Source organism: Frankliniella occidentalis, unplaced genomic scaffold (assembly GCF_000697945.3).
Source record: "Frankliniella occidentalis isolate FOCC.00 unplaced genomic scaffold, Focc_3.1 Scaffold44, whole genome shotgun sequence".
NCBI lineage: Eukaryota > Metazoa > Arthropoda > Insecta > Thysanoptera > Thripidae > Frankliniella > Frankliniella occidentalis.
Window position 1 is genome coordinate 976,426 of NW_026267174.1, and position 12,274 is coordinate 988,699.

General features: G+C 55.4%; 2 protein-coding genes across 2 annotated transcripts in view; one reads left to right on the top strand and one right to left on the bottom strand.

Moving 5' to 3' along the window:
• The first annotated feature begins 1,599 nt into the window (after positions 1–1,599).
• Positions 1,600–4,007, top strand: LOC113212281 (venom allergen 5). The gene is made up of 5 exons (XM_026430912.2): positions 1,600–1,906; positions 1,998–2,219; positions 2,307–2,388; positions 2,634–2,993; positions 3,080–4,007. The coding sequence occupies exons 2-5, from the start codon at positions 2,001–2,003 to the stop codon at positions 3,124–3,126; spliced, it is 708 nt and encodes a 235-aa protein (XP_026286697.1). The 5' UTR covers positions 1,600–1,906; positions 1,998–2,000; the 3' UTR covers positions 3,127–4,007.
• A 582-nt stretch (positions 4,008–4,589) lies between these two features.
• The window catches only part of LOC113212246 (acetylcholinesterase), a gene marked incomplete in the record, with an annotated part of 21,561 nt that continues 13,876 nt past the window's right edge, over positions 4,590–12,274 (bottom strand). The window contains 3 exon segments of the mRNA XM_052266909.1: positions 4,590–9,039; positions 9,286–9,443; positions 9,887–10,050. Coding sequence (XP_052122869.1) covers positions 8,891–9,039; positions 9,286–9,443; positions 9,887–10,050 — 471 coding nt within the window.

Consider the following 12,274-nt stretch of genomic DNA (forward strand, 5'->3'; position numbering starts at 1 on the left):
CGCCCCGCCCCGCCACGCCCTACCGCGCCCCGCCGCGGTCGCGCCTCCCGCGCCCCGTGGCGGCGGCCCGCGGGCTTCCCCAAGGCGGAGCGGAGGGCGGAGGCAGGCGATGCCCGCGATAGGGTGGAGATTGAGAAAATTAGGCGGCAAATATTGTGCCGCGACCGATGAGCCGAGCGTGGCGGGCGGGCGACACTTCCAGCGACACGGCCAGCCACCCACCCCACCCGGCCCATGGTGGGGCGGGGCGGGGCGGGTCAACACCCTAGGAGGGCCCCCCCACGCCCGAAAGGGGTTTGTGTCGGGGCGGCGTCCAAGTTGGGAGGGTGCCATGATTAATGCAGATTATCGACACGAGCAGCGAGAGAGGAGCCCGGCCCGGCCCGCTGCCGCTCCGGTATCGACACCAGCGGGGTGGGTCGGGTGAGCCCCGGTCAGCCGCAGGAGGGGAAGTGGGGCGGGATGCGCATCATTGCGTATGTATGAAGTCTGCCACACTTTACTTTCGAGTCGGCTCATTCAAAATTGATCAGGTGGAATCATTGGCGAAGCATTGTCTGGTGACGTATACGTATACTCTTGCTCGTGGGTGGTAGGTGACCTCTCTACCCACGGAGCCCTATGCCGCCGTGCGAGTATATGCAACCCGTACACACGCACGCCCGCCATTCGGTACAGTCCAACCAGCAGAAAGTGCGGCTTAGAACACCCACCTTGTGCGTGATTCCGAAAAATGATGGAGCCAAAACAGCACTTATTGTTCAGAATGAAATAAAATGACGCATTTGCACGTCGACACAGACGCAATGAGGTCTTCGTCAGAGCGTGTCTGGCAGGGGGCTGAGCTAGCAGCCCTTGGGCGGGCACTGAGTCTGCCTGCAGGGAGTGCAGCCCGCTAGTGCAGCCTGACGCATAGAGCCTGACGTCACAGCCCGCGGCCGGCCCGCGGCCCCGCGCCGAGTTGAAGCACCGCTGCCAATGTATTTGTCCCGTACCCTATAGCAACCGCGCTATGGCCACCCCCAAGGGGCACAGCACCCGCGTCTTTGGCCTCTCTGGGTCTTATCAGTGAGACACGAGACACACGCACTAGAGTTCGACTAGTCGGAAATTTTTTTCGTAAAAAAATTCAAAGGAGAAGGAAAGCTTTAAAAAAAACAAAATCATAAAAGTCAGAAATATTAGGAAAAGCGGATAGAAAATGTTGTCAATAGGTACCCAAAGACTAACTCCAGTTAATAATCCTTTCTCAAAAAGAATGTCCACAGACCTCTTTTGAAAGTTGTGTAGGTAATTAAATTTCATTATAACACATGTAAGGCGAGTTCTAAGCAGACGTCGAAATTCGTCATATCCTTGTAAGTTCAAGCTAAGACTTGGCACTTCAATTTCCAAGGAATTACTTTAGCTCACACCTCACAATCAGACTCTGGACAGCGTGAGCCCGCGCGTGAGCCCGGCCGGCACCCGTCCTGTGGGGCTGGGGACCGTGTGGGACCGAGAACCGCCGCCCGCCCCCCGCGCGCCCCGCGCCCCGCCGCGCCCGGCCGCCGGCCCACGAGGTATAAGAACACTCCGGAGGCTGGGACGGTCATCAGTTGGGCAGCACACCGCGGCACAGTCGGACAGGCGACAGCAGCAGCTTTGCTTGCATTTGCCTTTTCCGAGACCGTCGGTTGCAGACCTCTGAAACAGTAGAGAAAAAACTACAAAAAAGTGTGAAAGTGCAAAAAACAACAATTGTGCGGAAACCGAACTTGACGGCTATCTTCACCATCATCGCGAAACAGTGTGTCAGTGCTGCAGCAGGTTTCGTGTTTGAGTGATACAGTGCGCAAGTTCAACCGGACCGAGTGCCTCCTCGTTCGCTACTTCAGCCCAGCGTGGATATTACCTCTCGCATCAGGTGGGTACTCGTCGGCAGCCGACGGCCAGCCGGTCACGTTGACCTCCTGAGCCATCAGCCCTTTGCTGACGACCAACTTTGCTCCTTGCAGAACATGACGATGACCGCTCGACGCGTGGCCCTGTGGGCGTGTGTGGCGGTGAGCGTGGTGGCCGTGGTGGCGGCCTGCACGCAGGGCGGCAAGCGCCTCATCAGCCGCGGGGTGAGCTGCCAGGACAAGCAGGTGATCCTCGACACCCACAACCGGCTGCGGCAGAGCGTCGCCCTCGGCCGAGTGGCCGGCCAGCCCGGCGCCGCCAACATGATGGAGATGGTGAGTAGTGCGCAGCGGCAGAATAAAACAATCCAAACGCTCGAATAATTTGCATAAAACTAACGATATTTTGATCGTGTCTTTCAGACCTGGGACGATGAGCTAGCGGCCGTGGCGCAGCGCTGGGCCGACTCCTGCCTCCCCGGCCACGACCACTCCCGCCATGTCTGTAAGTATCGCGACACAACCTCGCAACCTTTACACACAAACTTCTCTCAAATCGGGCGCGCGGTTCCGCGGAGCGACTCTTAATCGGCCGTCTGTTTAGCGCGCTGCGGCCGCGCGGCGGCCGGGAAGTCGCGGGCGACTTATCGATCCGAGTCGATAGCGGTGCGGCGCGGAGGCCCCGCGGCGCGGCGGCCGTTTAGCACTCTCGACTCTGACTCACGTATCTCTCTCTTTCTCTCTCTCCAGCGCGCTTCTACGTGGGCCAGAACATCGCCACCTCCTGGACCTACCCCCGTCCCAACGCCCTGGGCGCCACCCCCGAGTTCGCCAAGCAGATCACCAACTGGTTCAACGAGGTGCGCGGCTACAGCTTCCGTTCCACCAGCTCTGCCACCGGCCACTACTCGCAGCTCATCTGGGGCGACTCGCACCTGGTCGGCTGCGGCTACGCCTACTACCACGACCAGAGCCGCGGCTTCACCAAGGTGTACGTCTGCAACTACGGCCCCGGCGGCAACGTCGCGGGCTACGCCCCCTACCAGATCGGCGCGCCCGCCTGCCCCCTGTACGGCACCAAGCCCTCCTCCAACTACCCCGGCCTCTGCTGTAAGTATCTCCCCATTCGCTTGTCCGTCACTTGTTTTGTTTTTTCTTCGCGGAGATCTAACCTCACCCTCCCCTCCTCCTTGCAGCGACCCACGGTTACTACGGCAGCAGCGGCGTGGCCTGCTACGGCTAAGTGGACGAGCCCCAACGCTGCGGTCCCGATGAGGTCCCCGACCTTTGCCACCCTGCGCTTTTGTGGCCCAGCAGGCCAGCAGGCCAGCAGGCCAGCAGGCCTGCGGTGAGGCGCGGCTGCCCAGCCCCGCCGCATCGCCCCAGCCGATGGCGCGCTGCCCCCCGCCCGCCAACCCTCCAATGCAGCGCTGGCCGCCGTACCCGAGGGACGGGCCGGGGCCCCCCACACACGTTGCCAAACGGTTCACTAGTCTAGTCAGAATGGGACTTCATGTACCAGCCGCCAATCGATAGTTTCTTGACGGCACCGCCACGCAGCGGCCGCTTTGTCGCTGGGTGCGTCCGAGAGCCCCAGATGCCAGCCCGGCCGTATCATCATAATGTTGTCGAATCCACACTTTCTAGCTAAAGTTGTGGTGATTTCGCTCAGCATTTGGCGCAACTATGCAGTTGCGCCGGCCGCGGGGTCGGCGCACCGCCATCATTGACCGATCGATTTACTTTTGTTTACTTGTACTGAACTTTGTTGTAGTTTTTAAGACGTATTTGGCGATAGTTCGTAAGAAGTAGTCGCGCTCGCTTTTCGGGCGGCCGAAATATTCGTTGTTTTCCAATTGTTTGCCAAATAGAGCCTCACCGCCGCTAGCCGGTCGGTGGGAGTCCCAGTGGCGCCTCCGTGCGCTGAGGCAGGATGTAGACTTAAGGATTTCCAGCCTGTGATATCGGATCGATGCCCGTAATGCCCGCTCAAGACTGTGCTCAGTGTGTACATAATCATTGTTATGAGCCCGGCTGATTTTGTGAAAAAAAAAAAGAAGTCGAATGATAAAGTATGTCGTTTATGTCATAACCATATTAAAACTTATATGAAAATGAAACGAATCTAGTCTACACACTTTTCAAATACCACCTTATATTCTTTATCGTCGCCTCGTTTCGCGCCTCGCGCCGCAGTTCCAAGAATCTATCTGTCTAGCCAGCTACACCCCCCAATTGGTTCTGGAGATGTCAATCTCGAAGCGCCGCGCCCCACCAGGGTAAACGTCAACCGACTTTCTAACGGCATTTTCCTCCCTTCCTACTTTTTCTCTCCCTTCCCATTGCCTTCTATTAGTCCAAGCTTTGTCTCCTCTGCCTTCTATCTCCTCTCTGCAGACTCCTCTCTGCGCCCTGCCCTATCGGGTTAGAGGCACTTCATACTGGTCCACCTGGTGCAGTATTTTGACAAGAGTGATGCTGTTGTGGTCCAACGCCCCCGACACAAGTGAGCCGATGTGATAGCGCCTGCCTAGCCGTGCTCTGGACCGCTGATCGCGGGTATTTTTCTCAGATACAGACTGGGATGTCTGTTCTTTAGATAGCTGGCAGCCGTTCTTCAGAGCATCGAGCTATCGACACAAACGAGCCGGCGGCGGTGTCGCGACGTGTTGTTTAGTGATCGGACAGGAAGGAGAAATTAAGCTATTCTATTTAGGCCACTATACAATTGATATGTATTTCATGATATGTAAGTTTCTTTTTTTCACATTAAAGCACAAACGATAGGTATTTGGTATACAGACTGAACACACGAAGCACATTTTGCTCATTTTTGACATGAAGTTTATTCTAAATTTATTGCACTGCTAGCTTTTGTCTTCGTCGTGAAGCGTCTCTTGAAGCGAGGCAGCAGAGGAAACGCTCCTTTCATTTAATGGGATAAAATAGTGAAACTAGCCAATCGTATGATTGTAAAATTATAGACGCTGCATGACAATTCATATAAGACATTGACAGGTATAAAACAGTGTTGTCACTCTACGCGTAGGACAGTGTCTCTGCTTGCTGAAAAGATAACGTTACCTATTGATCCATCAATAATAATTTCACCATAAAAAGTGTACAAAGCAAAGAAAATCATCTCCATCTACATTCAATTAATTCAATTATAATCATTACGAGTGCAAAAGTTGAAAAATAGTATTTCAGATTCACAATATCTTGCCTTTGAAATAAAGACGCATATAGGTGTTATCGCACCCATACACGAGGTACTAGGGCGCCCCCATGTTCTACGTGCCCAAGCGCCTCGCGCCCAGCCCCACGGAACCCGCGGCACGCACTGCGGGGCGTTACCTCTCAAAGAGTTTTGGTATCTCTCAAAGGGATTTGGTAACTCGAAAAATAGAAAAAATATATAATGGAGGAATTTCTGTCATACACACCCGCAGATCGTTATTATGGATTGTTGAAATATTGCGAAATCAATCACGTCAATTTAGGCCAGTTGTGGAAACGTGGTCTTTCATTAGTCCCTTCGCGATTATTGTTTTTAAAGTTCGCATTGAGCCGTCGTCTTGGGTGTTTAATGATCCTACGCCTGACGATGAGGTACATAAATGTCCATAAGTGTAGGTTGAACACAAATTAAAGTTAGGAACGACCACGTATATCGGGCATGAGAAATTCGTGGGAATTTTGATGTTTACCCCAAAATTAAGGGTTTTTTTGCAGGGGCTGGGCTGGGTTGGGACGCGTGGGTCGTTAAGGCTACGGGGGCCTACAGGTACAAGATTGTCTATACTGAGCACTGTACTAGGCCTAAAGTCTATACCATTACGCAACGCTCACGCCCAGACCAGAGAAAGCTTCGTCATGTAAGAGACTACAAGGCGAGGCAGGCTGCCCGGGGCCCGATCCACATAGCTCAGAGGCGGAAAGGGGTGCAAAAAAACAAAAACAAAAAACAAAACAAAAAAAGAAAAAAAGACCAAAAAACTCACTTTTGAAACTGTCACTTAAACGAACGACTGACAGTCGACAGAGTGACGTGCAAAACCGAGCGTTAAGAGGGGAGGGGGTCGTGGCCACGGTCAGTGTCCAACCCTTTTATTATATTGGGCTGATTCTTGATGATAGTATTCATTGATTCTGAGTGATAAAAAAACCTTCCTTCGCCCAGTTTTCACCCACTTTCGTCAAGTTTGGTCCCACTTAACTCCCCACGGATACGGGCGTGGCGCCGCCGCCACACGTTCTCTGATCGACAAACCGACAAACCGAGGGGTAATGTATTCACCCCCAAAATATTAACATGTGCTGCCTCGAAAAGAGGGACTCTAGCAAAGCACGCAGGTTTCCCGGCAAGTAACATATTTTCTATCTTTCTTTTTTTTTCTTTTCACATTTTGACACTGTATCACGAAAGGTTTCCTCCCCACTCGCTATCGACTGCCCCCTCTCCCTCCCCCGCCCTCCGTAGAGCTACGTGGATCGGGACTCGGACACACTGAAGCACAAACGGTCACCAACTAACACACACACACACGCTTCCCTAATTCTAACAAGGAAATACCTCGACAAAAATCGCAGTGATGATCACATCTGAGAAAGTGACTTGTACAATAGTACAGCTATAGGTATCTTGCCCATGAAATATGATATGTATTGACTTTGATATGTATCTTTTATACATATGTAGCGCAAAGGAACGGCTTAGACCGTCACGTAGGCTTTTATATTCTCTACAGGGAAGAGGTAGGCTCACCGGGCCGAAGACCAGAGCAAAGAGATCAAAGAGTGTGGCCACCTCACAAAAAGTGTCAATACAACGTAAAATCCTATGTTTTAAAAAAATGATATGTTCATTGAGTCTCTAGAGCAATAGACCTACTTTTAATGCCACTCATTTTCCAGTCATGTCGACTAATCAGAATGAAAGTCAGCTTGTTGGAAGTCCCCCCGCCCCCCTCCCTCAGATTAATGCCCGACTTTTCAACCCATCGTTCAGAAAAAATGTCGGTTGTAACTTAAGTATTCCCATCTTGGCCCTTTACAATTACTAAAGGAGACTGTGCTATGGTACAAATATAATACAGAATATAACCTCATATAAGACGCATATAATTTAAGTCGCACTTAACTTTTCTTGATATGTATCGCAAAAATGATATGTTTTGCCAATGACATCCAGCACACGTACAGGAAAACTACGAAGGAAGAGGAGGAACAGCAAATGGTACGCACATCCTGTCCGTAGCGGGTTAGTGTTTTGTCTACACAAGCAGTGCGCGAGTAAACCTTATATCACAATAATTAGTTACGAGTGTGAGGTCACGGCTCGCATGACACTTGCACTGTCTTCTTCCGGCGGGGTCGCCAACCGCAATGCACCACAGGAGAGAGGCGATGAGGCGAACAGTTTATAGGCACAGTCATTAATTTCATGGTTGGTAGCCCTGTCGGCATGCGCGCGAGCGCGCGGCGCGACAGGCACACAACGGGTATATACGGGGTTCGTATGTCGTGGCATCGTAGAGTTTCCGTTTCCTTTTCACCTGGCCGGGAGCGCGGTACACAGGCGGCTGTCTTGACGTTTAGTTTGATCCCTTGCTTGTGCGAACAGGGTAGACACTATGCTTAAAAACTAGAGCGTATTACTTGGACACACTTTCTCTCCAGCATGCCAATCATCAGAGGGTCCCGGAAAAGCGAGCAGGGCGACAGCAGAAAGGTGTGCCGTACCACTTGGTCTGTACAACAAATCGATACCCGCCCTGGCGCATCGACATCGACACTTTCATTTTCCTTGAGCGGAAATCAGACCAGCGTAATTATTCCTGGGCATTTCCAGCCTTCTTTGCTTTCCGGCCAGATCGGATTGGGGGTCGGGCCCGGCTGGCTGCCTGCCCGGTGAGCTTGAAGCCACCCAGGATCCCGTTGAAACACTTCCCACACTTGCCGCGCTCTAAGATGACGGGCCAGCGGTGCCCGACCCCCCGCGAAATAATGAGACAAGAAAACATGACAAGTATAAGAGTACAAAACATCCCACAGCCTTCTAAGATGGCACCAATCGTACCTCGCCTCGGCTGCAGTTCTAGAAGGCGGATCTATGTGGCAGTTTACTTTGTTTTTGGCGGAGTAAATGGAAATACACTAGGACCCAAAGACATAGGCACTCTAGTGTTCAGTTGGCCGACGGCATCGACCGGCGGGTAGAGCCTCGACCAGCAGTCCCTGAGCCGAGCACTGTTCTGTCCGAGGGCTGCCCGAGCAGCGACGTCGCCGGGCAACACAGGGAAGGGTGGGCGATTATTTTGGACAGCAAAAACATCGGTTTGTAAACTCGTAACAGCGAGTGAGGCATCGAAATGAGGTCTAGGTGGCCACGAGAGGTAGAGTCAGTCGAAAGGGGTTGTAATCACTGCCACGCTCAGCAGCCCTGCCGCCTCAGCGAGGTGCGACCGAAGCCAGCTTCACTAAACATAAGATACAATACGTGTTGTCTGCCTACCGACGAAGCGACACAGATTTCGCTAATAACAAAGACAGGCAGTACGTAGGGAGCGTGCCGCTAGAGGACGCGGCGGCGGCAAAGAGAGAAAAACAGGCCGGCAGACAACAGAGTGTGAGAGAGATGACAGACACATCAATTACTTTTTTTTTTTTTTGCTTAACAAACACTTAAAATTTGTGACGTATAAAAAGAGAGCGCGGGCCGCGTTTTGCGAGTCGACGCATTTACAAAGGCCCACGCACAGGAGTCCGCCGGGCAGGCGGTCGAGGCCGGCCCGCGGCCGCCGCGCTGCCCGGGGCCTGGGCATTTCAATACAGAGTCGAGTACGGCGGGTTGTGCTACGCCCTGGGGTGGCGCGGAGCTGCGCGGCGGCGCCCTATGGGGCCTGGTGGCCGCCCTGCCGGGCCTGCCCGCCGCGCCCGTCGCGTGTCGTCGTCGTCGTCGTCGTCGTCCTGGGGCCCTCCCCGGGGCCCTTGCACGGGCTCGCCTACAGCTGCAGCAGCGCCAGCAGCGCCAGCGCCGCCAGCTCGGCCGCCCAGCGCGCCCCGCGCACCTGCGGGCCGCCGCCGTTCAGCACACCCGTCGAGGAGTTGTTGGCGATCGCCGTCGGAGACTCCCCGTCGCAAGAGTCACCGGCTGCAACACGCGTCCACATTCACGGTAAAATCAATGTTAATGGAAAGGAGTCTTCAGCTTTGGAGGAAGTCTCCTCAAAACAGGGGCGGATGAGAATTTATCCTAATCCCTCACTGGTAATTTAGTGTTTTTCGATAAATTTTGTGATTTAAGTAACTAATTTTCATTAAAAATTAAAATTTTGGGGAATGAATTTTAGAAATCTTTTCCCCCCTAGGTTGTAACTCACAAGAAGTAGTGGCTTACCTGAGGTGTTCCTTAGTCGCGGCAGGAAGTCGTTCCAGAAGGCGCAGGCCTTGGCTCGGGGCCCCTTGCCCACGCCGCTCGTCTCGGCGTTGAAGATGAAGTACTCCTGCTTCTCGCGCGAATACGTCGGCCAGTACACGTCGTCCATCACGGGTTTGCTGCGGGGACAACGGAGCGAAAGGATGTACCACGGTCCCGTCACCAACACACACAGACATTTGCATTCTGAATCTGAACTGCCCTGCTTGACTTCGACAAACTTAATCCATAAATACAAGTTAGTTCTCATGTATTTTGCACGTTTCTAAAATCTACAGTTAAACAAAGGATTATCCAGAAAGTAGGTAGTCCGTCATTCGCCGTTTACGGAACCGCCAACGAAGGTCAGCCTCTACAAGTTCTCAGAGCGCCTAGTAGGTAGGCAACATCTCGCCTGCAGTGCACGCGTGTACTGCGGGGCGGCCTACCCTCAGTCTCGCAGGCGCCCTTACCCAACATGAATCTGAGAAGAAGTGGACGAACTTTTTAGGACGTCGGCGAAAATCTAGTTCAACAGGGGGACAGTGCTCTTCACTGTACCAAACACGCGTAGACTACTTACCCGGTGAGTGCGAAGCGGGCGTAGGCCTGGGTGATGCGCAGGCTGAGGTCCCGCTCGCGTGCGTTGTACTGCAGGCTCATGTTGAGCGGTAGCCCAAAGACGTACTCAATCTCCGAGCCGTGGATCACGCCCATCCAGTCAGCCCAGAGGTTCGTGCTCGTGCGCTGCAACAGAGGGCGTATCGTGAACTATACCGCGACCAACTGGAGTGCTTTCAGTGCCGTTCTTTTTCTCTCGCCACAATCGCTAATAACAGGGGGAGGAGGAAACATAGAACAAGGCGACTGAAAATAAAGAAGAAGGATTCCCCTTTTATTCTCCTCGTTTTCTCCGTCGTCGTGGTAAGAGAGCTACGGGTCCAAATGGCGCGGGCCTCGCGCGTCGCAGATGATGTCGCGGCAGTCGGGGGAAAGTTATGACAAGGGGCTGAGGGCTCGCACCTGGCCGCAGCTGGGCGGGGGGAGGCCCCCCCTCCCCTTCCCTCATGGTCCACCGCGCGCAGCTTCCCCCTCCCCGCCTCCCCTCCTCTCGGCGGAGGGGGTACGGCGGCGGCAGGGGTGGCTTGAGCACAATTTGTATTGATCGGGAGCACGTAACCGTAGAGGTGCCTGTGCTCGCGGGCCCCGGGCAACATTACGTCCGCGAGCACGTAGCGTACGTGCGGCACGTACGCCGCGCGCACCGCGCACACGATGTGGCGTCAACACATGTCAGTCGGGACGAGGCGGGACGGACACGTTCGAGGAGCAGGGTGACGGCGGCGGCGGCGCGGGGGTGGCCGCCTACCGCCTCCACGCGCCCCCCGCGCACAGCATCAGGCCGGGGGCGGGCAGGGGGCGGACACCGGGGGCGGGAAACGAGGGCAGCGGAACCACGCTGAAGTGATTGAGTACGTAAATCACCGAAAGGCTCGGCTCCACGTCAACTCACACACACGCTCATCCTTTCACACTCACAGACACACACACAACAACGCATACTACACACCAGCCCACACCGCAGGTTGGGGTCCGTGCTGAAGTGGTTCGTGCCGCGGCACGTTCTCACCCTGTCCGTACGGTCGAGCGAGAAGTGTGCGGAACGGGGAGAGTAGAGAGGGCAAGGAAGAAAGAGAGAGTGCGAGCGAGAGAGTGAGAGAGAGCGTGTGTGTGTGAGAGAGAAAGAAAAAGAGCGACGGGGTGGTGGAAAGGTTGAGGGGTAAGGCATGTTTTCAATCACAGGATGGAGCCAGCCGTCTGCCCTGCCCGGCCCGGCCCTGCCCTGCCTCGGCCGGAAAGGCCTGGGGGCAGCGCGGACGAGGTGGAGAGGCCAGCAGCGGCCAGCAGCGTGGCGCCGCGCACCGCGTGCCGCGGCCCCACCGCGCGACGCGGGGCCCGGATAACATCAGATTATTACTACTTGTTGTCGCCACCCCGGCCCGCCCCGATCCGTCTCAGTAAGTCGAGCCAATACTAGTAGTAATATGGTAACGTAATGCGGAGGGTTTATCTCGCAGATCAGCCACACGGTGAAAATTCTCTTTTGCATTTCAAGATCCGGTCTTGCGGATGCCAGTGGCGTTATAAGATCCAAGACCGGGTCTTGGAACTCAAGGAAATTTCATTCTCGCTCACTGAAAGAAAATATGGTTTTGTGAAAGATTCCGAATTTTGTGTGTCCGTTTGCAACCCATTGAAAGTTTTCAGTTTCCAGCTGGTCGCTTCTTGAGATGGAGTCAAGGAGGCATCGGCGGGGACGCGGCGCTGCGGGGCGTGAGCCCGGGGCCGCCTGAGCCCCTCAAAGGATGGCCCCTGTGCCATGAGCAGCTCATTGCTTGACGCCGAGTCCAGTCGGGGCAGGGGCGGGGGCGGGGGCGGGGCAGGGGGTGACTGCTTGGAGTCGCTTTGCTCGTTGCGTTTCCGACAATATTGCCGCTAACGAGGGGGGAGGGGGCTTGCCCAGCAGGCCGGGCCGCCGGGCCCTGCGGCGAAGGGCACGAGAGAGCGACAGAGAGAAGGAAATGGAGAGCGAGAGAGAGAAAGGGGGAAGGGGGAGTAGGGGGAGGCCGCAGCCCACCGCACCGCACCCAGCCGCCGCCACACCGAGCAGGGGAGTTCCTTCCTCCCCCACTCCAGGCCCAGGGCGTCGTTACAACCAAGGACGAGTAGGAGCGCGAGTCCCTCCGGGGCCCTGCGGGGCCTGCTCGGCCAGCTCGGCGCTGCTCCCTCCGGCACCCCTCCGGCACCCTCCGGCACCCCTCCGGCACCCCTCCGGCACCCCTCCGGCACCCCTCCGGCACCCTCCGGCACCCCTCCCGGCACCCCTCGGCCCCCCCGGCGCGCCTGCCGGGTCCCTGCCGGCGCCCTGCCCCCAAATGGCCGGGGCGGGCCGGGCCGGGCCAGCCCACCC